A 26,611-nucleotide genomic window follows, 5' to 3' on the forward strand; every position below is an offset into this window, starting at 1 on the left:
TACTCATTGTTACAGACCTTAAATAATCAGATAAATAAAAAGGAAATATAAATACTTCTACTAACTTCAAGAAGATAAATACTGGAAGAGAAAGAAACTAACAAGCCCATGGCAAAATCTCTCWAGGCTGAGCGTATCAACTGTATCCTGACAACTGTTCTCACAGAAACAAAGCACAGGTTTGTACAAATTCAGTCCCTCCTTTGGGAGTTTAGGCTGCCATGCAACTTAAAACACCATGAGAACAAACTTATCAACACTTTTTTTGTGTAACTATTATAATAAAATAATCCTTGTCCACTGTGAGAAACAATATGAACTCTGATTGCTACAGCAAGAGCTCAGGATAAGAAAATGCAAGCAGTGAGTAAAGATACTAGTGTAGAGTACAGAGCAGGAATACCCTATTGCCAGGTGCTTTTACTAACTCAAGGAGTTGGAGGATTTTTTTTAAGGGTAGGAAGACAGGGATTATAAAAGGCCACAAGAGAAAAAATAAAAAAGAAGAAATGTAAGAATGGAAACAGATATGGGAGTCACCAGGGACTTACTGAAATATAGAGAAAATATAAAGCCAAGCCAAAAAAAAGTGTTTTAGGATTTTAGGAGCAACTTCACTAGTGAGGAAAATGCAAGTGTGAATCATGGATACGTCAATGGCCAAAAGGCTGTGCCATGATCTKCTGCTTATCCAGGCACTTCACGGAGAAGAGTTGGAGGGGGTAAATCCTCATSAGTGCTCCAGACAGGAAGATGACAGTGGACCAGTTCTTTTGCCCTCACAGGGCAAGATTGAGAGCAGCCATGCACTGAAGATAGGTGAGCCTCCATGATGCAATGGATCAGGGATGGACCACCTGTCCCCTGACTGCAGTAGGGTTGTTCTCCAGAAAAGCTCATGGGCAAAGCAGATCCAGGATTAATTAAATATCATTTGCAAGCTGAGTGACATTTCTCTAGGAAGATGAAACTGTGTACGATGAAAATGCAGGTAGTTTGTTACTGTATTTCAAGGCACCTAGAGGGAATACAGGAAACCTGAAAACTTCATTTTTCTGGGCTTTGAATGAGAGTGAAAATTTAGGTTAGAGGAGTACCTAGTACAGCCAATATTAGAAATTAGACCCTAAATGAAGCAGCTCCACAGCTTGTCTAACAGGGGCTGCAGGATATCTTGCCCTGAACAGCATCACACTCATTTTAGTTATGATCTCAGCTCCAAATTCAAGGCCAGGCTTTTCTAGTCAGCATGGCTCTCAATGAAAAAACACTGCAGTGAGGGGAAAGGGTGGCAGGAAAATGAAGGGGTGGGAATTTTGGAGAAGAGAAGAAGCAAAGCAAGAACTAAAAGTAGGAGGCAGATGGTAGAAAGCTGAGTGAACAGGGAAGTGAGAAGTCGCAAAAGAGGAATAGAGACAAAGGGGACAGTTTACAGCCCAGTCTAGCTGAACTGCATTACTCCACCCTGGTGGAGCACCAACACATACAGCAAAGGTCTCAGGGTTACACAGAATTATTTGGATAATAGCTTAAAGTAGCTTCTGTCAGGCCCAGGGTAATGAGACTACCTGCTGTGGCCATGCCCTTTGCAAAGAAATGAACCTCATGTTCTTCCTCCCTTGGTAATAATAATAATAAAAAGGATTCCCCTGACCCTTCCTCTGTACTGACGYACATGCCTATTGCTCTGCTCCTGCCGTCTTATTCTGGGCTGTGAGATGCAAACTCACAGACCCATCCCCAGCCTTTTCCTCTCCTCCATGAGTGAGCAGAAACTAGTAAAGTTCTGCTCACTAGAGTGAGCAGAAAGTAGAAAAATGGGGAGCATTGGGATGACTCAAATTCTTCTGTGCTTTGGATCTGCACGCTGCATCTGGCATGTATCTCCTCCCTTGCCTTCGTTTCCACATGGGTGCTCTGCAAACCAACGACTCATGGGTCACAGTGCTTCAGAGACGACATTGCCAGGGGCCAAATYTTTTAGAGCAGAACTGTTTCACTAAACAACTCTTTAAACTATAAGCATCTTCCTCAAACTCAGGAAAGGCAACAAGAAATCCTGGATCTCAGCTCCACTGCACATGCAGAAGGGAACAGATGCCAAGAGCACCTCTTGGTGGTATGACAGCAGACAAAAGCAGCAACAGATCTGTATATACATTTTACAGATTATCAGCCTGCAGTTTCCTTCCTTTAGCAGTCTAAAGAAAACCCTTGCATAAGTGGTTTGAGTGTCTCTTCAGAGACATTGGCAGATGAGAGAAGTTTACAGATTCACAGCACAGACCTCTGACTTGTAAGAGAACTGACTGTCAGTAGCATTAGAAGAATTTTATTTTCCAAAGGTAATTTGTCCAGGAGTTTCACAGCTCATTGTTGCCATGCATGACTGATGACTCTTAGAAATGGGCCTTACTGGACACACCTCAACAGCAGTCACTCCTCCATGATCATTTCAGTATCATTCTCATTTGACTTCCCCCCTAGTTCCTACACTGCTGATCCCACAGACCCATATGCAGTAAACAGAAAGTGAAAGAAAGGACAGGCCCCTTGTGAAAAACATGAGAACGTTGTCAGGGAATGCAAGGATGTGACAAGGAAAGCTAAGGCATGCTTGGAATAAAATCTGGCAAGGGATATTAAAAATAATAAGAAGAGCTTCTTCAAATGTATCAATAGCAAAAGGAAGATTAAGGAGAATGTGGGTCTGCTGGTGAACAGGGTGGGTGCCCTGGTTATGAAAAACACAGAAAAAGCAGAGTTGCTGAATGCCTTCTTTGCTTCAGTGTTTACCAAGGGCAGCCATTTGGAATCCCAGACCCTAGGAATAAGAGAAGAAGCCTGGAGAGAGGAAGACTTGCCCTGGGTAGAGGAAGATTGGGCCAGAGTGCAATTAGGGAAACATAATACCCACAAATCCATGGATCCTGATGGGATGCACCCCAGAGTGCTGCGGAGGATGTTTTTGCCAAGCTGCTCTACATCATCTTTGAAAGGTCCTGGAGAACAGGGGAGATGCCTGAGGACTGGAAGAAAGCCAATGTCACGTCAGTCTTCAAAAAGGGCAYGAAGGAGGACCCGGGCAACTACAGGCTAGTCAGTCTCACCTCCATCCCTGGAAAAGTGATGGAACAGCTCATCCTGGCTGCTGTCTCCAAGCACATGGAAAATAAGAAGGTGCTCAGGAATAGTAAACATGGATTCACCAAGGGGAAATCATGCTTGACTAACCTGATAGCCTTCTATGAAGGAGTGACTAGCTGGATAGATGAGCGGAGAGCAGTGGATGTCATCTCCCTGGATTTCAGCAAGGCTTTTGACACCGTCCCTCACAACATCCTCCTGGGCAAGCTCCGGAGGTGTGGGATAGATGAGTGGATGGTGAGGTGGATTGAGAACTGACTGCATGGCAGAGCTCAGAGGGTGGTGATCAGTGATGCTGAGTCCACTTGGAGGCCTGTAGTTAGCGGTGTCCCCCAGGGGTCAGTCCTCAGTCCAGTCTTGTTCAATTTATTCATCAATGACCTGGATGAAGGGCTGGAGTGCTCCCTCAGCAAGTTTGCTGATGATACTAAACTGGGAGTAGCAGCTGATACTCCAGAGGGCTATGCTGCCATCCAGAGGGACTTAGATAGACTGGACAACTGAGTGATCAGAAATCTCATGAAGTTCAACAAGGGCGAGTGCAGGGTCCTGCAGCTGGGGACGAATAACCCCAGACACCAGTACAGGCTGGGGACTGACCTTCTGCAGAACAGCTCTGTAGAGAGGGACTTGGGTGTAATGGTGGACGACAAGTTGACCATGAGGCAGCAGTGTGCCCTGGTGGCCAAGAAGGCCAATGGGATCCTGAGGTGCATTAAGAAGAGCGTCTCCAGTACGTCAAGGGAGGTGATCGTCCCCCTCTACACAGCCCTGGTAAGGCCACATCTGGAGACTCTGTCCAGTTCTGGACTCCCCAGTACAAGAGGGATGTGGAGCTGCTGGAGAGAGTCCAGCGCAGGGCTAYGAGGATGATCAGTAGCYTAGAGCATCTGCCCTATGAGGAAAGGCTGGGAGGACTGTTCAGCCTGAAGAAGAGAAGGCTGAGGGGGGATCTGATCGGTGTCTATAAATACCTCAAGGGAGGCAGTGAGGAGGAKGGGGCAGGCTCTTTTCAGTGGTGGMCAGTGATAGAACTAAAGGAAGCAGCCACAAACTGAAGCAYCAAAAGTTCTGCAGCACCTTAAGGAAAATATCYTAACAGTGAGAGTGACAGAGCACTAGAAAAGGTTGCCAAGATAGGTTGTGGAATCTCCTTCTCTGGAGATCTTCCAAATCCGCTTGGATGCAATTGTGTGCCACATGCTCTAGATGACCCTGCATGTGCAGGGGGGTTGGACTAGATGATCTCTAAAGGTCCCTTCCAACCTTAAGGATTCTATGATTTTACGCCAAGTTGCAAGGACAGAAATCTACACTTACAATCACCAGATCAGTGATCCTTGTTCTTTCCTGAAACTATGTCCTACCATGCTGCTGGCAGTTTTCTGTCCAGTCTCCCCTTAACCTAAATCTCATTGCTTGTCTCCTTTCTTCATGACTCTTACACTGCCCCAGATAAAGTGTAAGAGGCACTGCATTATCCAGCCCTCTCTAGAATTTTCTGTCTTCCCACTCCAGATGTCTGTTCTCTTTTCTGCTCTCCTGCTTCTCCCTGTCACTTTCCTTCTAGAACCTATTGGAAACTTTTAGAGAAAAGATCTAATAGAAATGGAAACATTCTTCCATAAAAAAAAAAAAAAAAAAAGATTCCTAATACAATTTCAAATTGTGCAGAAAAGGACTATTTTCCTGCTTGCCTGGCTTGCCTGTCCCAAGCTGCCTGATCATGTCATAGGGAGGCAGTGCTCTCTCAGTCACTACAACTCCACCAGCCTCAGCTCCAGGACCTTCAGGATCCTCAATAGTTATCCAGGAGTCAGCCACTGAGACCTCAATAGTTATCCAGGAGTCAGCCACCAAGAGCTCCCAATGTGTACAGTTTCCTAGGGAATAAATTTCCGTCATATATCCCAAAGCTTCCTAGCTGAGATGTGTAGATTTGGAGAACCAGAACTCGCCAAACATTTTGGACAGATGGATTGCTTTCAAGGCTCAGAACTGCACATAACTGTGCTCTTGTGCTAACAAACTGCCCAGGAGTTGCACTTTACAGCTTTCTGGCTTTGCAGTACAGCTAYAATCCTCTTCCCATGGTCTGCAGACACACTTTGACCCTTATTGGGTTAGGATCTAGGGGAAAGGTATAGCACACTGCCAGCTCTGCTAGCAGTGCTTGATTTGAGCATTCCTCATCTGATGCTGAATGGAAATATTTTCCCATTCACCAATAACATTATCTAAACCAAATACACCTGTCTTCTTTTGACTAGGCCTATTCCCCTGTTCTACTATAATTCTGCACCGTCCTGTACAGCTCCTGTTGCTACTCTCCTTATAACAACCTCTCTCCATCCTGTTCTCATCTGACCTCTATTCCCTGCATTTCCACAGCCCTTTCCTTGTTTGCAGAGTAGTCAGTGGGTTTCTTTCTCCCTGCTTTGTTACCACCCACAGAGGGAACACACAGTACAGTTGGTAGTTTTGCACTTCTGAAAGAGGCAWAAAACTTGGAAAGGATCCAGTGTCAGATATTTCTGGGTTATGGTCAACACTGAGTGATGGATGGGAGAGCTCTTCTCCTGAGCAGGTCAGTCTACAACAGCTTCACATGGCTGCTGAAGCATAAAGGTTGCCAACCTTTGGAAAAAAAGCACTTTCCCTCAAAGCTCTTCACCTTTGAGAACACTCCAGATAAAAACTCGCTGTTCTTGCTCTCACTGACCACCTAACAAAGCCTGGAATTCTAATAAGCCCTGTGTCACAATGTCTGTTCTCCACTGAAGAGCCTCCCCTATCTGTCCATCCACCAGTTCAGGTGGGAGCACAACAGAAATGCAGATATACTTTTTTCGAGGGTTAGCATTGCAAGTTAGGAGGAGGAAGAAATAGCACAAACCCTTATTTTCAGGAGGGCTAAGGAAGAGAAGGGAGGAGCAGAGCCTCCAATGACCATTCTACTACTTGTCTCGTCTCCTAGATTACCTCTTTGCACTACCTACCTGTGCAAACGGAGAAGTGCAATAGGACTTTAACACCAAAGGAGGAAAGAGATGGAGCAGCCTTGGACTGGCTGCTGCTTCCCAGAGTTTGCTTAAGTCCCTTGTTCAGTCTTTAGAAAAAACAGTACTCCTTGTGACAATTCACCGTGGTCCTCAGGAGCACCAGGAAGCTCTGAAAAAAATCTTAGCTACAATATGTTTCATCTCTTGCTCACACCTCAAATTTGCTTGCCTGTTTTCACCTCCTCCAAAGTTTGGATGACAAAGGGTGGTAGGGTATATCCACCCCTCCATTTTCTCACTCCTCTCCAATCATGTAAAAGCAGTTTGGTGCCCCCAGCTGTTCATTGGGATGGTTGTGGGGGCGGAGGTTGTTGAAACATGCAGAGAGAAAAAATTACAGCAATAATCTTCCAAACCACAAAGCCATGCATGCCCCGCCTTCAGCTAACGGCCTTGGCTGCAGAGCCGCARTGCGATGGGAGGAGGGACCACAGGGTGACTGAGTAAAGTTCCTTCTTCCACTTCCTCCCTCCCTGCAACCTGCCGCTCACTTCAGCTCAAGATTTGATACTCAGATTTGCCTGTGTATCCCCTGCTGTTTGCCTTGGCCTGACTTTCCTTTGCTCCAGGTGCTATCAACAGCCACAGGTCCAGAGACATGCAAGCCATCAAATGTGTTGTGGTAGGAGATGGGTATGTATCCGACCCTTTTTCTGTGAATGTGGGTAGGGAGGGCTGATGACAAGGGTCAAGAAAGAAGGTCGCTGCTTGGTGAAACTTCTACAGCTTTGCTTCTGACTTCTCGCAAACTGTGTTCCCTTCCTCGCTCTCTCTTCCTGTATCAGGGCAACGAGCCTACTGCCTCTGAGAAGGCTGGGAGAGGGTGGAATAGAGGCATTTTGAWGGGCATCTTTAAAAGGGGCATAAAAAGTAGAACAATCATTTAGAAGCCTGGCAGATCTGGCCAACACACAAGAGGTAGTCTTATTGCTGCCAAATCCAGCCTGTAGGCAGGAATCGAGTTTAAAGCTTGGAAGGTACATGAGGTCTCTTGCAGGTGTACGGCCGCATGAAAGCCATCTTCTTGCTGGGGCTGACTGAGGCAGGACATGGCGCTATGGCCCTGATGAGATATCCTCCAGTATCTGTGTTCAGTCTTCCTCAACACATTAACCCTGTGTTAGGGAATGGGGGGCAACTGGTAAGGGGTTTCAGTGGGTGCAGGCAGGGAAAGCCGTTTCCACTGAGATGAGTAAAGGCATATATTACTGGTCATGGGAAGGCAGCACAATCTTGCCTTTGCAGCATTGCGTTGTCACTGCCCATGTCCCCTTTTTGCTGGAAATGAGGCAGTCTGGGCTGGCAATAAATGAAGCAATACTGCAAGGGGACTGGGCCTTTGCTTTCCTTGCCCTGTGGAATGAGTGGATGAGGGAGGCAAAGGAGAGTCCACAAGTTGTGTGGGATATTTGTCAAAAAGCATGTTAATTCATTTTCCAGCTAGGAACTGGCAGAGCTGTTATCAAGGGCAGCTATCAGGTAACAGATGAAGAGACATTTGCAGTGGCCCTGCTCCCCACAGTCACTTCCTCCTTCAAAACTTGCCCAGGGAGGAAGAAGTCTACAAATATAGAAATATATCTTAGACATATTCTCAGGGGCTATGACAAGTGGTTGGAGGAAGGGAGGAGGTGGGACAAGGAAGGGGAGTGAACCTCAAGTGAACATTGTTATGTCTTAGAAAAGTCCCTTGCAGGTTGGAAACAGATGAGCAGATGACTAGATCTGTGGGACTTTCTCCCATTAACCTGCTAACCCCACAGTCCTCCCTCACACATTGCACCAAAGCTGCAAGTTCCATAACTTGCTCTTTGTTCATCCCCTCTTTACCTGTTAATCTCTCTCCCGGCTCTATCAGATCTTCCTTCCTTGCCATTGCTCCACTAAGCCCCCCACATTCCCCTACAGAAATTCTGATCCCATACTCTTCTCCATCACACTTCATTTGCATTATAACACGCTCTGAGCTCAATCCTAAGAACCTGCAGGTGTCCAAAGCACTAATCCCATCTCATTCCTCAAAATTTTTTCTATAACCCTCACCCCTTCATTGACCCTTTGTGCTCCTCTCAGTGCAACTGCACTAATTCAGAACCATATCTCTTTCCATGAATAATGCCTTCTCCCTGCCTGATCTCCTGATCTGCCCACTTCCTCCTGCCCCTTGAGCTTCAGGAAGCACACAGTCCCAAGAGCTTTCCCTCAATGCCTCTGTGATGAGAGGGAAGCAGGAGAGCTGGTTAAAAAGAGTTGACTGAGGCGGGGGTTATCAGAGAAAAAGAGGTGACAGGAGGAAGAAACTAGTGTCAGAGCACACTGAAGAGTGCTATTTCCTCCTGAGCTGCTCAGCAGTGCAGCAACTGAGGCAGGTGCCTTATGACCAGGGCAAAGATGCCATCTGAGCATGCCAGGGGCCTGCCAAAAGATGGGACTGCAGCTATTGCACAGCAGGTACCAGTGGAATGTTCAGATCTCCATGGCACGTCAAAGTGCTCCCTACTGTGGCAGTCCAGATTCTTGCTTTCCTTAGGAAAGGCCTCTCCATGGCTCTGCAACTTTAATTGAAGGCTGAGAAGGCAGTTTGCTCTTGATACCTCCCCTTTAGACACAGGGAAGCAGAAGCACAGACTTTCCCAGGCCATACAGGCATGAGAAATGATGGCTGAGCAGACTGCAAAAGGATTCTTTTCCATGCTTGTCCTGGCTGCTTTACCTTCTCCCAGTTTCTCTTCCATTTACTTTCACTATAGATTTTCTTTTCTTTTGTACAAAATGAAAACACTTATCCTGGCTGTGAGCGTACAGCATTGTGCACATACTGGAAAATGSACTCTCACCTTCACCTCAGAGTGGAGGCATTTTAGTGGAGTGATCTCTGTACCAGACTGTCAAAACAGGCCTTCATGCTGAAAGACAACAGTTTTGCCTGACTTGATGTCTTTGTTCCTGATGCTTATCTAACCTGTGATTATGCACACTTTTCTCTAATTTCACTGGTCTCCTGCTATTGCTACCTTGAGGTATGAAAGGTTTCCCCGAACCCCATTTATACGAGCAAGACTCCTGCCATTTATTTATTTATTTATTTATTTATTTATTTACTTACTTACTTATTTATTTATTTTTACCTTTCAGAGCTGTGGGGAAAACTTGTCTCCTTATCAGCTATACCACCAATGCCTTCCCAGGAGAATACATCCCCACCGTGTGAGTGATGCACAAACAGGGTCTTGGATGGGTGGGAGGCAAGCAAGGAGGGTGCATAATCTGCTGTTCTGCACTGAAGGCAGGGTCAGTAGGATCAGTTTCCATTCCAGCAGAGGAAGTGCTGCCAAGCTAGCAAAGATGTCTCTGTATTTCTGGTCTGTCATTCACTGTTCTCTGGCCTCATAAAGCCCTGGTATAAATGGGATATTTGGGAGATACTAAGGGTCTTGCTGCCTGCTTTTTGCAGATAGTAGATGGGGTTCTGCCAGAGGAAACAACTAGGAACCAGGCTATAAAGACAATGCCAAATCCAAGCAAAGACTAGGTGACTAGACTCAGGGGCAAGGGTCCCCATTTCCCTCTACACCCCAAGATACCTGCTGTCATTGGAGCAGGCACAGAAAATCCTGATGGTAAGAGTATGGCCACCAAAGCTGCCTGGAGTCCTGGAAGCAAGATTCAGCTAAGGGCTCCAGTAGAAGCTCTCTGTAACCCAGCAGATACATGTGTGAGCCTGGGACAGATCTGCAGCCTGCTGGAATAACAAGCAAGTTTAGGATTGCCTTAGGCTGAATCAGAAGGAACTGTCTCTCCACAGTTTGTGAGGAGACATACCACACATATTCATGCCCCACTGAAATAAGGAGTATGCATACTTAGCCATTCCCCTAAGGTGGGAAAAGCTGCTAAACACAGAATATCAGACAATCAGTCCAGGTTCAGACCTTTTGGAAAGGAGAGGTTCAAAAAATCTCAGAGTATCACATTTTTTTCCAGACAATTTGCCAAAAAAAAAAAAAAAAAAAAAGCAGCAGCAGGAATCCATCTCTTCTCACAAGCTGGCTTGTGCCAGGGTATCATTCCTTCCTGGCACGCAGCCATGAAGTGGACATGCCTACTGTGTGCTGCACAACATTTCTCTTCGTGGCTGAGACTTCTGTCTGGTGGAAAGGGAGACTCTTTTGTTCTCTTGTACAGCATTGCTTCTCTGACAAAGAGGGCAGCTATGAGTACATTCACAAGGTCTTTGTATTGGTTCCCTGTCAGTGGTTACCTTTGTCTTAGCCTGAAAGCTTATGAAAAATTATACCAAATTGGCAAGAAAGAAAAGTTTCTAGGAGCCCTGGGAGGAACAACTCAGTTGATTTAATAGCTGTTTTACAAGATGTCTTTTCTCTAACAAATGCAGTTCTGACTGCCATTCTCAAATGCTTCATGCTATTTTCAAAGAGTAAGAGGGATTAAGGGCAACCTTGGCATATTGGACTCAATTCCAGGAGGTGGAGTGAGGGCTCTGGGGGAGCTACAGAGGCATAGTGTATAATTTTTAAAGAAAAAAAAGTTTATAGAGCACAGGAGAAAGAGCAAAGGCTTGATTAGAGCTGGAACAGTCATGGGAAGGGTTTTGGTGAGGGAAGTAGAAAAAAAAAAAGAAGAATTTAAGGATCTGCATGCAAGATGAAGAAGGTGGCTACAGCCAGGAACCTGTCCAGAACAACTGGGTGACAGAAAGGAGGTGATGCTGAATGAAAAGCCCCTAATATAAAGGTAGGCACCACACATGCAACCAGCATCTGTCAGGTGAGCTGAGAAGTCAAATCACTACCCTTTGCTCTGCTGTACACCTAAAGGGATTGTTCAGATCACCCTGTAGTGCCAAATTCTTGCAGATTTCCTTTTTCCCCTTCTTGAGCCACAGCCTGTGTCTCTTCATTTCAGGTTTGATAACTATTCTGCCAACGTGATGGTTGACAGCAAGCCTGTAAATCTGGGGCTATGGGATACTGCTGGACAAGAAGATTATGACCGGTTGAGGCCCCTCTCTTACCCACAGACGGTGGGTCACACTCTATGCCTCTCTTTCCTGTGGTTCCCTCAGATTTGCCTACTTCTCCTGCTGCAGAAGCAACAGTTAGCATACAGTAGGGACAGGACTGTTCCTTTCTCTCTCTGCCCTCTCATGAGGATACTTCTGTGAATATACAAGTACCTGAAAACTCTATAGGTAAAATGAGTATTTTGGAGCCTCCTTCATCTAAATATCATTATTGGTATCCCAGAATTACAGAATGTTTAAAGTTGGAAGGAACCTTTGGAGATCATGTAGTCCAACTCCCAACTTGTTAGATATGACCTAACAAGAAAATTGAGATCCTCAAAGGTATTTATTTGCTCAGCTGACAATGATTTAAACTGGCTCATAGAATCTGTGTTAACACAAATAAACAAAAACCTGCTCTTATAAAGTGGCCTATGAGATACAGAATCTGACATAGGTGGTTCTATGAACCCTATTTGGGATTCTGAACCATTTTGGCTTTTGCCTTTTAAAAGAGATGTACTGTGTATGTATGTACATGTATTTCATCTGCTGATGCCTCAATTAAGCCCAACCCTCTAACAGAGTATGTAGATGTAACTCCTGAGTTCACCACATTGACAGAGCAGTTTCAGGGCTTCAAGGTCATTTTTTCTTGAGTATATTGCTCCAAGCAGTCTCTTGGCAAGTTCAAAAAGGCCCTGCTGCCTCTGGCTTTTGTCTGAAGTTTGTCATTGCAAATAAAAGGTCTAGGAATTGAGGGCAGTATCTTTTTCAGCTACTTAACTTGCCCAGAATCCTTCTGCAATCAGGGTGGACAAGCATATTCCTCAACCAATCACATGCTTCTGTCTATCCTCAGACAAGGGCCAAGGATAGGTGAGAGAGACCTGTGCTTTGAGATATTCATCTTTGATAGTCACAAAAGTAGTAGCAGAAGTGTAGAAATGGGTAAATTGGGCCTGACAATCTTGTTTTAGATAGTGAAAGTTGGATGAAAAACATAGGATCTTGAAAAGCTGATTTTATTTTGTTTTAATGGCGTGCCTGTGTAGAGACCTTAAATTTGTCTCATTGTCTTGCATGTGTACTTTTTGAGTTGAGCTTACTTTGTATCAAGAGCAGGCAAAATTATTTTGTCCTGATAGCTCTTTGGTGCTCTGTGAGAAATGAACAGGACACTGTCAGACCATTTCCCATGAGGATGACTGTGTCTACCGCAAAAACCCCATCCTCGTAGTTAACAGTTTGGCTCTTCTGATAGTGGTGGCTATGGTTACCATGAGTCAGGGGAACAAATATCCTTCTTTCTTCTAGAGACAATTATCAGCAGTCAGGACTGTGTTGTTTGCAAGGGACAGCTTTCCTTAGCATGGCCCTCCCTACAGCTGAGGGAGGATGCTGTCCCCCACAACTCCCCTGTTCTAGTCTCCTCTTCCCACCTTTTCTTATGCAATCACATGTCTCACCCTAACTCCACACTGTGTCTGTGTGTTTACAGGATGTGTTCCTGATCTGCTTCTCCCTTGTCAGTCCAGCATCTTATGAAAATGTCCGTGCTAAGGTAAGATGAACCATCCTGGTTAATGAGGGGCTATGGAGGATGTGTGAAAGATTGATGTTGGTCTTTCAAAGAGAGTGACTGTGCATGGAGACTGCTGTTGGGCTGACTAGACCCAGTGAGGTAGTATCTTTTTTCGGGTCAATCAGAAGAAACTAAAATATCAGCCTCCTACAGATTTATTTTCTCATCCCAAAGGAGATGGCCAACCCCATTAAAGAGGCAGTGTTCATCTCACTAAGACACTTCCAGGTGAACCACAGACATTTTCAGGACATCTTTCAGACAAGCCAGTCATAGCACAGCTCTTACTTTCAGGCGAATTTATAAGCGATGATAAGCAGGCACACAACCTTTAGTTGGGAAGTGAGGGAAGAGCAAAAAGATGGGTTGGGAGAAAAACAACATAGTGTTTCCTTTCTACAGCTTTCAGGTTTCCTCTTGGGTTTTTAGTAGCCATAAAGGATGGTGTGCAGCTTATGCTCTTATTTAATAGACATTGCTCAGCTGTGGCTCCCCCTTCTCCCCTCACCACTCCACTACTCTGATATTTCAACTCCTGAGGGGATTAAATTCATGCATTGAACTCAAASTCAAGGATTTTTCCTCTGTGACCCCTGTAACAGCGGCTAGTCTCAGGTTATAGAACCCAACACTATATGAATGGGATGTGTGGAAGGAAATGATGTTAGCCATGTTATTGACATTTTTTTTCAGGGATGCTTCTTTGGTTCCSTAATGCATGTACATTTGATTTCCTCTTACATGTTTGCCTTACATGTTTTTTTCTCTCACTAGTGGTTCCCTGAGGTGCGGCATCACTGCCCTAGCACTCCCATCATTCTGGTGGGCACAAAGCTGGATCTTCGTGATGACAAGGACACTATTGAGAAGTTGAAAGAAAAGAAGCTATCCCCCATTACATATCCTCAGGGCCTTGCCCTGGCCAAGGAAATTGGTATGTGCTTGGAGGTAACATCTTCGATCTACTGAAAAGAAAGAAGCAGAAGATAGTGGTGTCCCCTCAGCCTMGTAAGACCTCCTTGCAGGCATCTCACGGTGGTCAAAGATCATGAGGGAGTGTCTCTGAGGGAGACTGTTAGTTGCATTAAGGGTTGTGGAATGAAACACGCTTCACAAGGATCAGGAAGGAGATCTAGTCCTCGAAGGCACCTCAAGTACTTTAGGCCCCTGCCTTCTGCACAACCAGCATCTCTTTCCTTCCTATCACCCCCAACCCTCGCCCAACAAACACAACGTCTACACTTGCACATTCCCCTCCCTTTTCTCTCTTCTGCCTCTATCTGGGCCAGTATTCTGCTACGAAAACCACAGCTGCTTTGTGGGCAGAGGCCTCTCCTCCACATCCGGAAACAGGCGGAAGAATAAGTTTTCTAACATCTCTCAGGAAGAGCTGCAACTGCATCTTCCTGTCCTGCCTCTGGTAAAAGGGGTTTATACATGCAACCCTAGGTATGTGTCTCACCCAAACATTATTCTTTGGGCATCACCTCCATCATATGCTTGGGGACATGCACAAATGCCTGTGCCAGGTAACCTCTTCTATGAGATACAGCACACAGAGACAGCGGAGAAACCCAACCAAAGACAGTGAAGGTGGCCAGCCAGCATAACATAGACAGCCTTATGTGATGATTCTGGGTGCAGAAAAAACAGTTGCTGGGCTTATAGCTAGTAAACTTCTACTCTGAGATCAACACTGCCTGAGTGAGGTATTTTCTGGTCATGCTTGCTGGATTTTGGCACCTGAATTGTGTTTATTGGAATCATGAAAGAGCTAGGTGCCTTGCTCTCCAACGTAGGGCCTCTGAGAACACAGAGGTCCAGAGTCCTAAAAGGAAAGGGCCACATGATTTAAGATGGCACCAGATGTCCTTGAGGCCAAGTGATCTGAACAGCACTCAAAGCTTGAGAGAGCTTCACCTATCAAGAAGAAATTCATTGGGTGTTTAGCGATGTGTATGTGCCTCAGGACTCCTTTTGTAAAATGGGCACTGTGAGTGGTGTATGTTGGGACTGTGATGCAATGCGAGCCAGAAAAGTCCCAGTAATACAGACACATGCATCTCTTTCTAGCTGACCTTAATTTGTTGTATTCCTCTTGTACGATTGTCTTTGGAGTAAGGACCCTTCACAACAAAATCCCGGATACCCTCCCTGCCCCTCGCCTCTATTCCTCCCCTCATCATTACAGCACCTGCCCTCCTCCTAACAGACTCTGTGAAGTATCTTGAGTGCTCGGCATTGACGCAGCGTGGCCTCAAGACAGTGTTTGACGAGGCCATCCGAGCAGTGCTCTGTCCACAGCCCACCCGACCGAAGAAACGAATCTGCAGCCTCCTCTAGGAAGGTAAGTGGGAAAGGGATCCCTGGACATGAGACTGTCAGTCATTTCTAGCCCATCTGAACTCAGATAGTCAGGACCACATTGTTCCTATGTCCTGCTGTGCCTGGGGGCCTGAGAAAGTGAGGGAGAGACAGCAGTCCTGTGCAGGGAGAGGACCAGACATGGTATTATAGAGCACACAGTGCACTGTCTGTCTGTCCCTCCTAACTGCCTGCCCAGCTAGAGGCTTGCCCCCATCTCCTTGCATGGGGAGACACACGATTTTCCACTCTGCTCCCACAGAGAAGGACTGTCACCTTCTGCCACAGAGGGAACAGCATCCAAGCTGCCCTGGGGTTGACCTGCTGTGAGATCTGAAAAGCCACAGCTTTTGCCCATAGGAAAAAAAAAAAAAAAGAGAGAAAAAAATCTGCCTTATTTATGGGAACCATAAATGAGAGACCAGGCAGCCCTTCCTCTTATCAGTTCCTGCTCACCTCAAGATGTCTCTTGTATCACAGTTCATCAGCAGGCAGCTGCTGCCTTGCCCGCCCCCAGATTCCTTCTCATATTTTCCCCTCCTGTTCTTCCTCTTCAACTCAAGGCAGCAGAGGAAGGAGAGGGACTTCAGGACAAGAGGCAAAGCTGGTCATAGCCTGAAGAGAGAGAAGAGAGGGAGCTTTCTAACCAGGATCCACACTCTTTCATCCTTCCCCCACCACCAGGACAGGGGGTGGGAGAGCAGGAAAAAGGCTGAGCTGCTTTCACGAGGCCTGTCATTGTTTTGGCTACAGATCCCGGCCCTGTCCTGATGCCAGGCTCTGCCCGACACACAGGAGAGCAATGGCTCCAGCATCCGGAGCTCAGTACCTTGTGGCAGTCACTGCGCTTTTTACCTCTGCTGGCTTGAAAGACTGTTGTAGGTCTGTAGCACCAGTTTGTCCATTTGCACAACTTCCGCACACTCATCCCACCCTGGCCACTCTTCCCCTCCCTCACAGATGCCCTAGATTACAATACAGCAACCAAGACCCAATAAACAGACTGTACATTCCTGCCATGTGTGTGTTATTGCACCCCGGGGACACAGCCATGACTCAGTGAGCTACAGGACAGCTGAAGAGTCCAAGGCACTTCCTAGGTTCACCCTGCCTTGGCAGTGACATCCCAGTCAGCACCATGCTGAGCTTAGTGCAGGGCAGCCCTAGCCAGTATGGGGTGAAGAGATGTGGCTTCTTTTATGCACAGAGTTGGTAAGTTCTCTGCTGAGGCTCAGCAAGAAGCAAATACCATGTCAGGTAAAGGCAATAAGTCTATGATGTCTCAGCTTCTACCCTTTCATTTCTCAGCYTCTGTGTGTTCAAAGGAAAAAGTTTTCTACCTTCAAGCCTGGTCTGACAGAGCCTAGCAAGCTTTTCTCACCTCTACAGGCTTTAGCAGGAGACTTGGCTTTGTGGGACTGGCCCTGCAGTTTGCTGGGGACACCCTTTTACCGCTATAGTTCTGCATTAACTCTCCTAAGCCTACGTCATAAGTAGTCATATCAGTACCCGCACTCATGCACACTGCCAGACACAGGCAGAGCGAGAAAAGGAAGGGGGAGGGCAGAAAAAAAAAAAGAGAGCAAAAGGAATGAGTCACCAGTCCAGATAAATTGGTTCCAAGGCACTAAAATTAAGCTGAAGAGAGTGGTCCCAGAGGTACTATAGATTTGGCAGCTATGAGCACCTGCTTTACTGATGCATTGCAGGGCTTTGAGAGTAAAGAAGTGTCATAGGATAGTTGCTGCTGCCACTGCTTGCATGTGGGAGGAGGGTTCAAGGTGAAATGATTGGCGCTGCAAAATCCTGCAGTCCTAGGAGAGAACAGAGAAACTGTAGAATTGAGTAGGCTTACAATTCCTCAATGCAGTACTGYTTCAAGTGCAAAGAAGTTGCACAGGTAGCTCCAGCAACAGCCCACTTCAGAGAAATCCCCAAGTGACCCTGCTGCCAGGGAAATTTCTGCAAGTTCATGCTTGGATCTGAGTAAGGCAGTTCATTTCAGTGACAGGAAACATTATACGCTGGTATCTCTGTAGCAAGTCTGGAAGACATCCTGTGGCAGTGAGTTCCGCAAGTACCTGCATTGTGCATGAGCTGCTAGACAATGTGCCAAAGCACAGTACAAAGGTAACATAAGTAGTGTCAGTACAACTCCAGTGGAGCAGCAACAGACTCTCAGGTACACACACACATCTATGAAAGAGCAAGGGACACAAAGCCCTTGAGACTGGGACCTGGCCACTCTCATACATCTTAAACATCATTCAAACCACTGAATTCCTACAGGATTCTTTTTCCTCTCCAGTTCCCAAACCCTGGTTTTGATCTTCTCAGTGTTTTTTTTTTCTGCCCTGTCACCACACAGCAATGCAGATAGAGAAAAGGCTTGCTGTATATGTGAAACATATTTGTGTATCAGCCTACTCGTGGTAAGGCTTATGGTGAGCTCTCCGTCCAACACAGTTTAAGTAGCTTGCAGAACCTTTGCTGAAGCTGTTTGAGACAAAAAAAAAAAAAGAAAAAAAAGAGTGGCAGAACACTGGCTATTGAGCAAGCAAGTTGGAGACGTTGAAGTTGAGATGATGTAACTCTGTACTTGTGCTAACAAGTTCTCAAAGAGGTGGTTAGCCTGGTTAACCTCTGCTGTTGCATGGCTCTGTTTCTTTTAGGAAATAAGTCACAGGTTCTCTGCCTGCTGCTATGGATACTTGCCCCTGCCATGACACTGATAGCCACTGGGTGCTGCCCACACCATTTTTTCCCCAGCTCCTCCAGGCTTGACTTCAACTGTTCTTTTGAGCAGCACTGTCTGAACATAAAATTGCTCGAACAGGTTTGGAAGCACAGTTGTAGTCCCAGCAATGTTTTACTTGCAGAGATACTCTCTGGTTCTGTCAAGGCTAAAATTTGCTCTAGAAGTTCAAATCCAATGTTAAGTGGCAAGAGCTGGGTGACTGTACAGCACAAGGAGTTACTGCTGCTGACTGCAGGGAAGGGGGCGGGGAGGAAAGGGAAACACCTTGCGCAGCAGATGGGATGGGAAAATCCTAATCTCCTTCCTGGAGAAAGTACTCATACATAGAATCTTGATTTCTCTCCTGGCTCCATTTCCTCTAGGTCCATACCTTGGAGCAGAGATGAGATCTGGTGGCAGAGTTTGAGGTGGTTGTATTTTTTCCCAGTGAAAGTGAAAAACACATGTGATTCTGCAGGGAGAAAGGGAAGGGAGAGAACTGAGATAGGCAGCTCCCTATACTCCCATGTGCCTCCAGCCCAGGCCAGCTGGAAGTGCTTGTGGATCAAAGCACAAGGGAGAAGGATTTGTGTATTCATTGCACTGCCTGGCCCCCCTCACACCCTTTCTGGGTATCTTTGCTGTGTCCTGCAGCCCCCTGCAGCCCTGAGGGGCACTGGTGCAGTCTGCAAGATCCTTGGAGTCCCTCCGGTGAAGTGCCTGTGGGCATTAGCCCAGTGCTTTGCATTGCCATCTCCCCCTCCCCTGCGTAAGAGAGCTGAGTCGATCCACCCCATCCTGCCACACCACTCTCCCAACACACAGCTGCTCTCTGCATCTCTCTCTCCCTTCTCTCTCAGCTCCACTCTGCCTGGTTCCTTTCTCCTCTTATTGCACTCCCTATCTCTCCATCTGTCACTCCCATTGTTTACCACCCCCACCTCTACTCTCCCCCTCTCCTTCCTTGCGTCTCTCCTATCTCCCTTTCTCTCTCTCTCTGCATCCCAGTCGCTCCCCCTCCTTCTCACTGTTCTCCTGCCCTATCATTCATCCTCTCATTCTCATTCTCCTGCTGGTGTTTCTGTGCGTGGCACCGATTGGCTACCGGGATCCTTCCTTGGAGTAGCTGACACTCCACTCCATCTATCTAACCCTGGCAGACAAGCCCCCTCCTCCAGCAGATGGCAAAGGGAGCGTGGGGAGTTTGAGGTCTGTCAAGCTACCAGCGTGAGGGGCATCACATCCCTGGAAGGACTCAAGCACAGCCGGCTGCCCATCAGCGGGCGCAGGAGTGGGGCACGGGGCTGAGGAGGAGACCTCCCACATCAGTAAAAGAGGGCAATGGGCAGGTCCAGGAAGAAAGACTTGCATCTCTGATAGTACATTTTTGGGACTGGCTCCCTCCTGGCATTGTTTTGCTCAATTGCTTTTAACAAAGGGGAAGGGGAAAAATATGACTCGGATTCTCCTGGTGAAGCAGAGGAAAATGTACATCCCAACGACACGTAAGTACCAGGCGGCTCTGCCTATCCTTTCCAGATGGCTCCCGCGGGCATGAGTCCATGTAGAAGTTGACTCTGCAGTCCCACAGAAGAAAGACTGCCATCTCCCCCTCCCCATTCTACCAGCACCTCCTGGCCCCTACCACAGAGTTCATGGCAATGGGGCAGGGAGAGAGCTGAGCTGTAATGGGACTGTGGGAAACAAGTTGAAAGGAAGGGGAGGGTGGCAAATGCTGCAACTTACTGAACTCAGTGGTCCCTCCCAGGTTCTATTCCTGTTTTATAAGCAGATATAGACTCAGYTTTTACCACCTCCCCATCTCCTCTCATTCTATGCAGAAAAAAAATAGAAATAAGATTTTATTTTCCTAAAGAAGAATGGCAGCATCTACTCACTGCCCCCTCTTCCTGACCCCCTGCCTTCCAGTTGTATAGATCATTATGTTCTGGCAGCACCTGTCCAGGGATCCCAAGCCTCTTGCACCAGGTATTCTCCACGTTAGTAAGGGCTGACTCCAAACAGCTGCTGACGCACTTTCAGTTTGAGGCCAAAGTTTCCCACCAGTTCCCACTAGGTGGGCACTGCYAAAGCATCCAGCAGGATAGATATGACCTGGATCAGGCTATGCTGTCAAATAGTTGTTCTATCTATCTAGCCTGTGTCTGATATGGACTTTAAGCTGTAGAGGGTACTTAAGAAGAGTTAGAAGGGCACAGACTACCTATGCCTTCTTAAGGAACAAGTTTCTCCATCACAGCTGTTTGTAATGACTCAGTGCTTTATGTTGCATGCCTTAGCATTTCTGGTAGGGTTTTATGAACCATGAAGTTAGATGTATTTCAAAACCACAGCCTGAGCAATCAGCTTTGCAGTCTGGACCCCAGACACATCTCAATATACAGTTCTGTTAGAAGTGTTCCCATCATATTTAATGTCTATGCAGCTCTATATCCAAAAGTCTTTTTGGAAATTCCTATAGGAGAAGCACCCACAGGGACCCCTCGTTATAATCCCATGTTTTAAGACCAACTTCTTGTGAATACACTKCTCTCTTCTCTGACAGCCTTTCCAGGACACTTCGTCCAGGGCCAGCACTGCCCCTCCTCTTTCCTCCAACAATGACTAACAGGCACACTTGTCAGTAGAAAAGCAGTGGGAAAAAAAATCAGAGAGAATATCCTGAAAATTAGAAATGGAGATGATCAAACCACCTTCTACCCTGCCCACCTGTTGCAGCCACTGACAATGCTTGGAACAACCCAGTGCTGGAAGACCACAAGAGATAGGCCTCCACTGAGATGCTGTGGCACATACAAATAAGGAGAATCTAAATAATTACATTCCTTCAAAGATCATTTAAGTATAGCAGGAAAGTACTAAGTATTTCATGCACTCATCTATAGGAATGAGGGAAGAATGAAGTTAAGACATGGTTGTCCAGAAGTCCCAACAGCGTATCAGCTTAGGTTGAATCAAAATATGATTTGGTATATTTGTGGGGACTGTCAGTTTTACTTATCCCTAGGATAAGGATGGCTAAGGATAACTTTTACTAGTTTTACTTTACCCTAGGAATACACTCAAACTTCAAGTTTTCTCTGAGGTTTCCAGCTGTTGAAACGGCATCAACATAAAAGAATAAAAACTCTGTGAACAAAGTTGGGATGCTGTGGAGAATCCTGTCTGGGAGAAAAGTTTCTAGAATGTTTCTGCCCTCCTGAAAAATGTTAATATCTGGAGCCCTTTCCTCTAAGACCCCTAACTCTCATTTCAAGGCCAAAGGAGCTTCAGAGCTCTGCAGGGTTGGTTACAGAAGACCCTCATGGTCCCTGTCCTCTTTCATCCAAGTCACCTCCATTCTCATGAAGATAATTAACCAGTTCACTCCTCCAGCAAGCTTTGCCAGGGTTCTGGTAATTCTGACAGCATCACATCTATCTCCCTGCATAAAACACACCAGCATGTCTCCAGGCTTGACTATGGGTGAGGCTGTGTTAGCCACATGTCCAGCACCATGACAAAAGACAAATGGCATGTCCTTCCTCTCTATCTGTCCCCTTGCTCCCTGCAACTTCCAAGCTAGTGTCAGACAAGGGCTGGTGGAGAGTGGAAGGCTTGTTTGTTCAAAGCTCTCTCTGAGTAATCTGTGTGCTGTTTCCATGCCAAAGCTTGATGTGACGGGCAATCTGGCATCTCAGATTAGGAGGACTGGGACAGTGTTTTGATGTTGTGAACAGCTGAGGCAGACAGAACCTCTTCCATTAGCAGTGTGTTGCAAGGTGCAGAAGGAGAGAGGGAAGGCAAGAAAGAAAGACAAAATGAAAGACGGAGATTTGAACTAGTCCCTCCTGGGTTGTCCAAAACGATCTGGGTCTTCCTTTACTCTCAAACTGACCCAACACAAACCATCTCCTCTCCAGCTCATGTGCAGAGTCTAGCTTCTAGCTTGAAATGAGAGAAGGGGTATTTTCATTCTTGCTGTTGTGTAGCAAACCCACAGTAACCCAGTCAGTTCAAAGCTTCAGCAAGCAGGAGGATACTTTGTGAATATGAGATCCAAAGCTGGAGTGACACTTTGTCACTGTGTGCTCTCCCCTCTTTTTATTTGTGAGGCAACTGCCCCTCATAAATGAGATCCAGGTGCACTGGGACTATTTCTCCCATGTTAGAGCCAAGAGCAGAAAATAACAAATTTACCCTTCCTATGACTAACCTGTGACTCTTTCCCCAGGGAATCTTTCCTTCGAGGAGAGAATCTGCTGGTTGTTCATTCAGCCATATCTCAGTTTATCCCTCCATGCCCATTGTGCCTCTCAGGACAGAATAGCACCAATATTACCCCAAATGTTCCAGTGCCTAACAACACCCACAAACCCACCTTGACTTCCCATGCCTGTCTATATTGTCAACCATTAACATTGTAATTTTATTTGTGGCTTGTTCAACTGTTATATCCCCGKTATAAATAACTCTCTTCTCCTTTCACCCCCAGACTGCTAACAGATCCTGCAAAGAGGCTGACCCCTCCCTCTTCTCTGTTTCTGCTATGGACACTTCTGCTTTCAGCCTCCCCACCCCRGCAGCGTCAGAAGAGGGGAATGCCTCTGGCAGCTGGGCAGGCTTTGCCAGCACCAACACCTCCACCACTGCCAGCCCTGGTGTGGTTGTCAGCGGTGTCCTCATTCCCCTGGTTTACCTCATTGTCTGCGTGGTGGGGCTGGCTGGGAATTCTCTGGTCATTTATGTGGTCCTGCGGCACTCCGTGAGTGAGTCGGTGACCAACGTTTACATCTTGAACTTGGCTCTAGCTGATGAGCTCTTCATGCTGGGCCTACCCTTCTTGGCTGCACAAAATGCCCTGTCCTACTGGCCCTTTGGGTCCTTCATGTGTCGCCTAGTGATGGCGGTGGATGCCATCAACCAGTTCACCAGCATCTTCTGCCTGACGGTGATGAGTGTTGACCGCTACCTGGCTGTAGTCCACCCAGGGAAGTCCTCCAAATGGCGGACAGCAAGGGTGGCCAAGGTTGTGAGTGCAACTGTATGGATGTTGTCATCTGTGGTGGTGATGCCTGTGGTGGTCTTCTCAGACGTCCCCTTAGGTATGAGCACATGCCACATCCAGTGGCCAGAGCCTGCCTCGGTATGGAGAGCTGGCTTCATTGTCTACACTGCCACCCTGGGCTTCTTTGGGCCACTGTTGGTGATTTGTCTCTGCTACCTGCTCATTGTTGTGAAGGTCCGTTCCTCTGGTAGGAGAGTGAGGGCTCTATCCTCCAAGCACAAGCTCTCAGAACGAAGGGTGACCCGCATGGTGGTGGCTGTTGTAGCGGTCTTCGTCCTCTGTTGGCTCCCCTTCTATGTCCTCAACATCATCAATGTTGTCTGCCCACTGCCAGAGGAGCCATCCCTCTTTGGCGTTTACTTTCTTGTGGTGGTGCTGCCATACGCCAACAGCTGCGCTAACCCCATCATCTATGGCTTTCTCTCGTACCGCTTCAAGCAAGGATTCCGGAGAGCAATCCTCAGGCCATCCCGCCGAGTACAAAGCCAAGACATACCAGCAAGACTCCCAGAGAAGACTGATGATGAGGAGGAAGAGGGAGAGATCAGCAAGATAACCCAGAATGGAAATGACAGGCAGGAACACCCCCTTAGCAGCAGGACAGGGGAAAGCAATGATCACAAACCACTCCCTGAGGTGCCTGTGGAATGTGAGAAGAGCAACAGGTTGCATGTCAGTTATTTATGAAAAAAAGAAAGAGGCTGAGACATGGGATCCYATCTAACTTGTGTTACTCCAACTTGATGCAGATGGGAGAGGTTGCTACAAGGAGGGCACTAAAAGAAGATGAAGCTCCCTCCAGGAGCCTGTGGAAAGGTCAAAATATTGTATCTGACTTTGGGAAGGACTCCTGGATCTGAGTGATACCTGGAGAAGTGAGAAGTATTGACAATGCAGAAAGAGGAAGGGCTGCAGTATGATCCACCATCAGATTGCCCAGCTGGGAAGGAAATCAACTATCATTTGACTGTGGCATTATAAGGAAGTCTTCAAAATGGCATATGAAACATATAACTACATCTACTGAAGATTTAGAATGGATATCCCAGTGCTATTATTTCCCTGAAGGAGGACCAGGAATGAAAAATCTCTGCGGCTAAGRCATACCAAACAGTTGCCTGAATGGCTGACCTTTCTCTAGCTCTGATTTGGGGACAGCTTCCCCATCTGCGGTAGACCTGTCTGGAGACTACTCTGACCACCCAAAGATTCCTTTTTGTTTCTTTTATTTTTATATATGGCTGATGAGACTTATGTGGGGGAGCAAATGGAACATTTATTTCCTGAACTCTGTACTTCTCAGAGCTTTCTTGGTGTCTCCGTACTAGAGTGGAAAAGAAGCCAATGAGGCATGGGTCAGCAGCAGGGTTTCTTACAAGAAATGCCCTTTCCCWTTTTATTTATTTGTTTCACTTTAAATAAACGAAAAGCCTTGGACTTAAAGACCAACAGGACAGGACCACTCTGTGTTCAGGGGAGGAAGCATGCTGTAGATTTGGGTCTCCTGAGAATATACACTAGCATCGAAATGTTCATGAGACGTATTGATCTCTGTATGGAAGGCTGCTTGGCTAGTACAGAAGATCTAGGCAAATATCAGTACTTGGGAGGTTGTTTTTCTCCCTTGTGTGAGGGCTATGTGTGAGGGAGTCATAATGATATTATGAAGTGATTTGTCTTACGGGGAATGGTTGAGTATTTGGCTCAGGATGGAGGAGAAATGATATGTCTGCATGTGTATAAAGAGGACTGTATAGGAAAGTTTGATCCCGGGACTCTGGTCTGAGTGGCACATGAGAGCACAAAACTGGCTATGTAAACCTTGAAAGTCAGTTTCTTAGCAGAGAGAAGCTGGAAAGAATTTGTACAGTACAATTGCATGTTCTGTGGGCACAAGAGTTAGATATGCCCAAATGCAGGCATGTGAGATGTTTGATCCCTAGGTGCCAGGAACTGATTTGGCTTTGAGAATGGCTGAACAGATTGAGGAGTCAGTGCTGTGGGGATAGTAGGGGGTGGTTTGAGCACTGACATTAATCTTCCTGTATGTAAGTTTGTGTGTGTGTGAGACAGAGTGTGAGTGTGGCTGTGGTGGGTGTATGAATGTGTACAAGTGTACATATGCGTTTCTATAAGCATATATGAATACAAATGATGATGTCTTTACATAATTGTGGAATCTTTAAAAGTAGATTTGTCTGTCTATGTACATAAGTATGAAGGTGTGCGTGCATGTAGCTGGTTGTATAAGAGTATAAGAGGATGTGTGTTGGTTTGTGTGTCTGCTTGTGTGCGTCAGTTGGTGGATAGAAGTGGTAGGTGGGCCTGCTAGAGTGTTCAGGCTACAGGAGCAATGATGCATTAATGTGTGGGATGAAGGTCAGTCCATCCACTTTGGCTACATTTCTGCAGGATCTGCTGAATGTCTCTCCCCATACTTTTAACTTCTTCATAAATGCTGTTGCTAAGTTACAGCTACAAAGAAGACTCCCATGACAGAGCTCTTGGTGATATCCAGACACTTTTTCTTTTCCATAAGTAGTATAGAGAAATGGGAAAGAAGAGTGAGGGATCCACCATCAGAAAGGCCTCCCTGAAACAAGGAGATGGAGGAGGTGAGGATATAGCCAGCGGAGAGTCAGTGACAAGAGTTGGCTGGGTGGTGAAAAGGACTCGCATCTCACAGGTCATTTCAAAGAGGGCATGAAGTATGAAGGGATGGTATGAGGGCCTGGTGTGCTGGGGTGGGGTTCAAAAGCCATAGGCCAGGAAGCAGTATGAGCTAGAGAAGCTGAGAGCACAGCTAGAGAAGTTCACAGAACCACCTCATAAAAAGCAAGAGCTGAGATCATTCCAAGAATATATGAGAAGGAACAAGTGCCTGACAGGCAGCAGGGGCACCAAGGGACATGAATGCAAGAAAGGAGCTCAGCAGAATACCAGTTTGGAGACAGACCCAGACACAACACAAACCAGAGGGAGGACGGGAAAGGACTGTAAAAACRTGACAGAGCTGAAGAAGCTCAGCTGTGCTCTCAATCATAGGAGCAGCCATCACTTCCCTGATAGAGAATGCACTTTCTTATGGCTTCTCCAAACTATGCTTTCCTTTCTGAGCCTAAGAGATGGTGTCAAACCATCCATACTTAAAGGCTCAGCCTCAGGAGACAATACTAAGCTATTAATGCTACCACTCAACCACTGCTCACCTCTTCTTGCAAAGTGCACTTGCTCTCTTGAGCTTGTAGGCAAGGCACATACTGCAAGGTCACCTCATGGGGAAAAGAAAACTTTGACTGCCTGCTAACCATTTTCGATCCTTTGCTAACTTTTTGTGTCTCCTCTTTCTTCCACCCACACACAAAATCCCCACACTGTGGGCCCTGTTGGGAAAGCAGACATATTATTCAAAAAAATGGCATAGACATTCTGCTGGACCAAAAAGGCCTCTTTTATTGCATGGGGAGCTCCCGCAGCATTAAACAGTAGGAAGACCAATAAAGAAATCCCAGCAGAATGAAAATAAATTGCCAGAACTCCTGTATCTATATGAGGCAAGGAAAACTAGAAAGAAAACAGAACAAATAAAAATGGATAGATACAAAAGTGAACAAGACAACAC

The 26,611-nt window shown here is 46.5% G+C and overlaps 2 protein-coding genes across 3 annotated transcripts; both read left to right on the forward strand.

The window, feature by feature from the left end:
* Window positions 1-6,631: 6,631 nt before the first annotated feature.
* Window positions 6,632-16,132, forward strand: RAC2 (Rac family small GTPase 2). Of its 2 annotated transcripts, none has more exons than XM_026039896.1 (7): window positions 6,632-6,842; window positions 9,345-9,416; window positions 11,136-11,253; window positions 12,737-12,799; window positions 13,595-13,754; window positions 15,033-15,167; window positions 15,938-16,132. In XM_026039896.1, the coding sequence occupies exons 1-6, from the start codon at window positions 6,808-6,810 to the stop codon at window positions 15,161-15,163; spliced, it is 579 nt and encodes a 192-aa protein (XP_025895681.1). In that variant the 5' UTR covers window positions 6,632-6,807; the 3' UTR covers window positions 15,164-15,167; window positions 15,938-16,132. The 2 variants fall into 2 exon arrangements, with proteins under 2 accessions (XP_025895681.1, XP_025895682.1); XM_026039897.1 differs by lacking the exon at window positions 15,938-16,132 and adding an exon at window positions 15,748-15,826.
* A 3,257-nt stretch (window positions 16,133-19,389) lies between these two features.
* SSTR3 (somatostatin receptor 3) lies at window positions 19,390-23,676 on the forward strand. Its single transcript, XM_026039891.1, has 2 exons — window positions 19,390-19,426; window positions 22,417-23,676. Exon 2 carries the CDS (start codon window positions 22,471-22,473, stop codon window positions 23,674-23,676), a length of 1,206 nt encoding a protein of 401 aa, XP_025895676.1. The 5' UTR covers window positions 19,390-19,426; window positions 22,417-22,470.
* The last annotated feature ends 2,935 nt before the right edge of the window (window positions 23,677-26,611 follow it).

This window comes from Nothoprocta perdicaria, unplaced genomic scaffold, assembly GCF_003342845.1.
Source record: "Nothoprocta perdicaria isolate Ctin4 unplaced genomic scaffold, notPer1 scaffold_244, whole genome shotgun sequence".
Classification (NCBI taxonomy): Eukaryota; Metazoa; Chordata; class Aves; order Tinamiformes; family Tinamidae; genus Nothoprocta; species Nothoprocta perdicaria.

Bases quoted from the DNA above. Each gene is read 5' to 3' on its own strand.
- RAC2 (XM_026039896.1), top strand. From the start codon at position 6,808: ATGCAAGCCATCAAATGTGTTGTGGTAGGAGATGG. The intron at 9,417-11,135 runs GTGAGTGATGCA...TCTTCATTTCAG, and splicing joins GGAGAATACATCCCCACCGT to GTTTGATAACTATTCTGCCA. The intron at 11,254-12,736 runs GTGGGTCACACT...GTGTGTTTACAG, and splicing joins CCCTCTCTTACCCACAGACG to GATGTGTTCCTGATCTGCTT.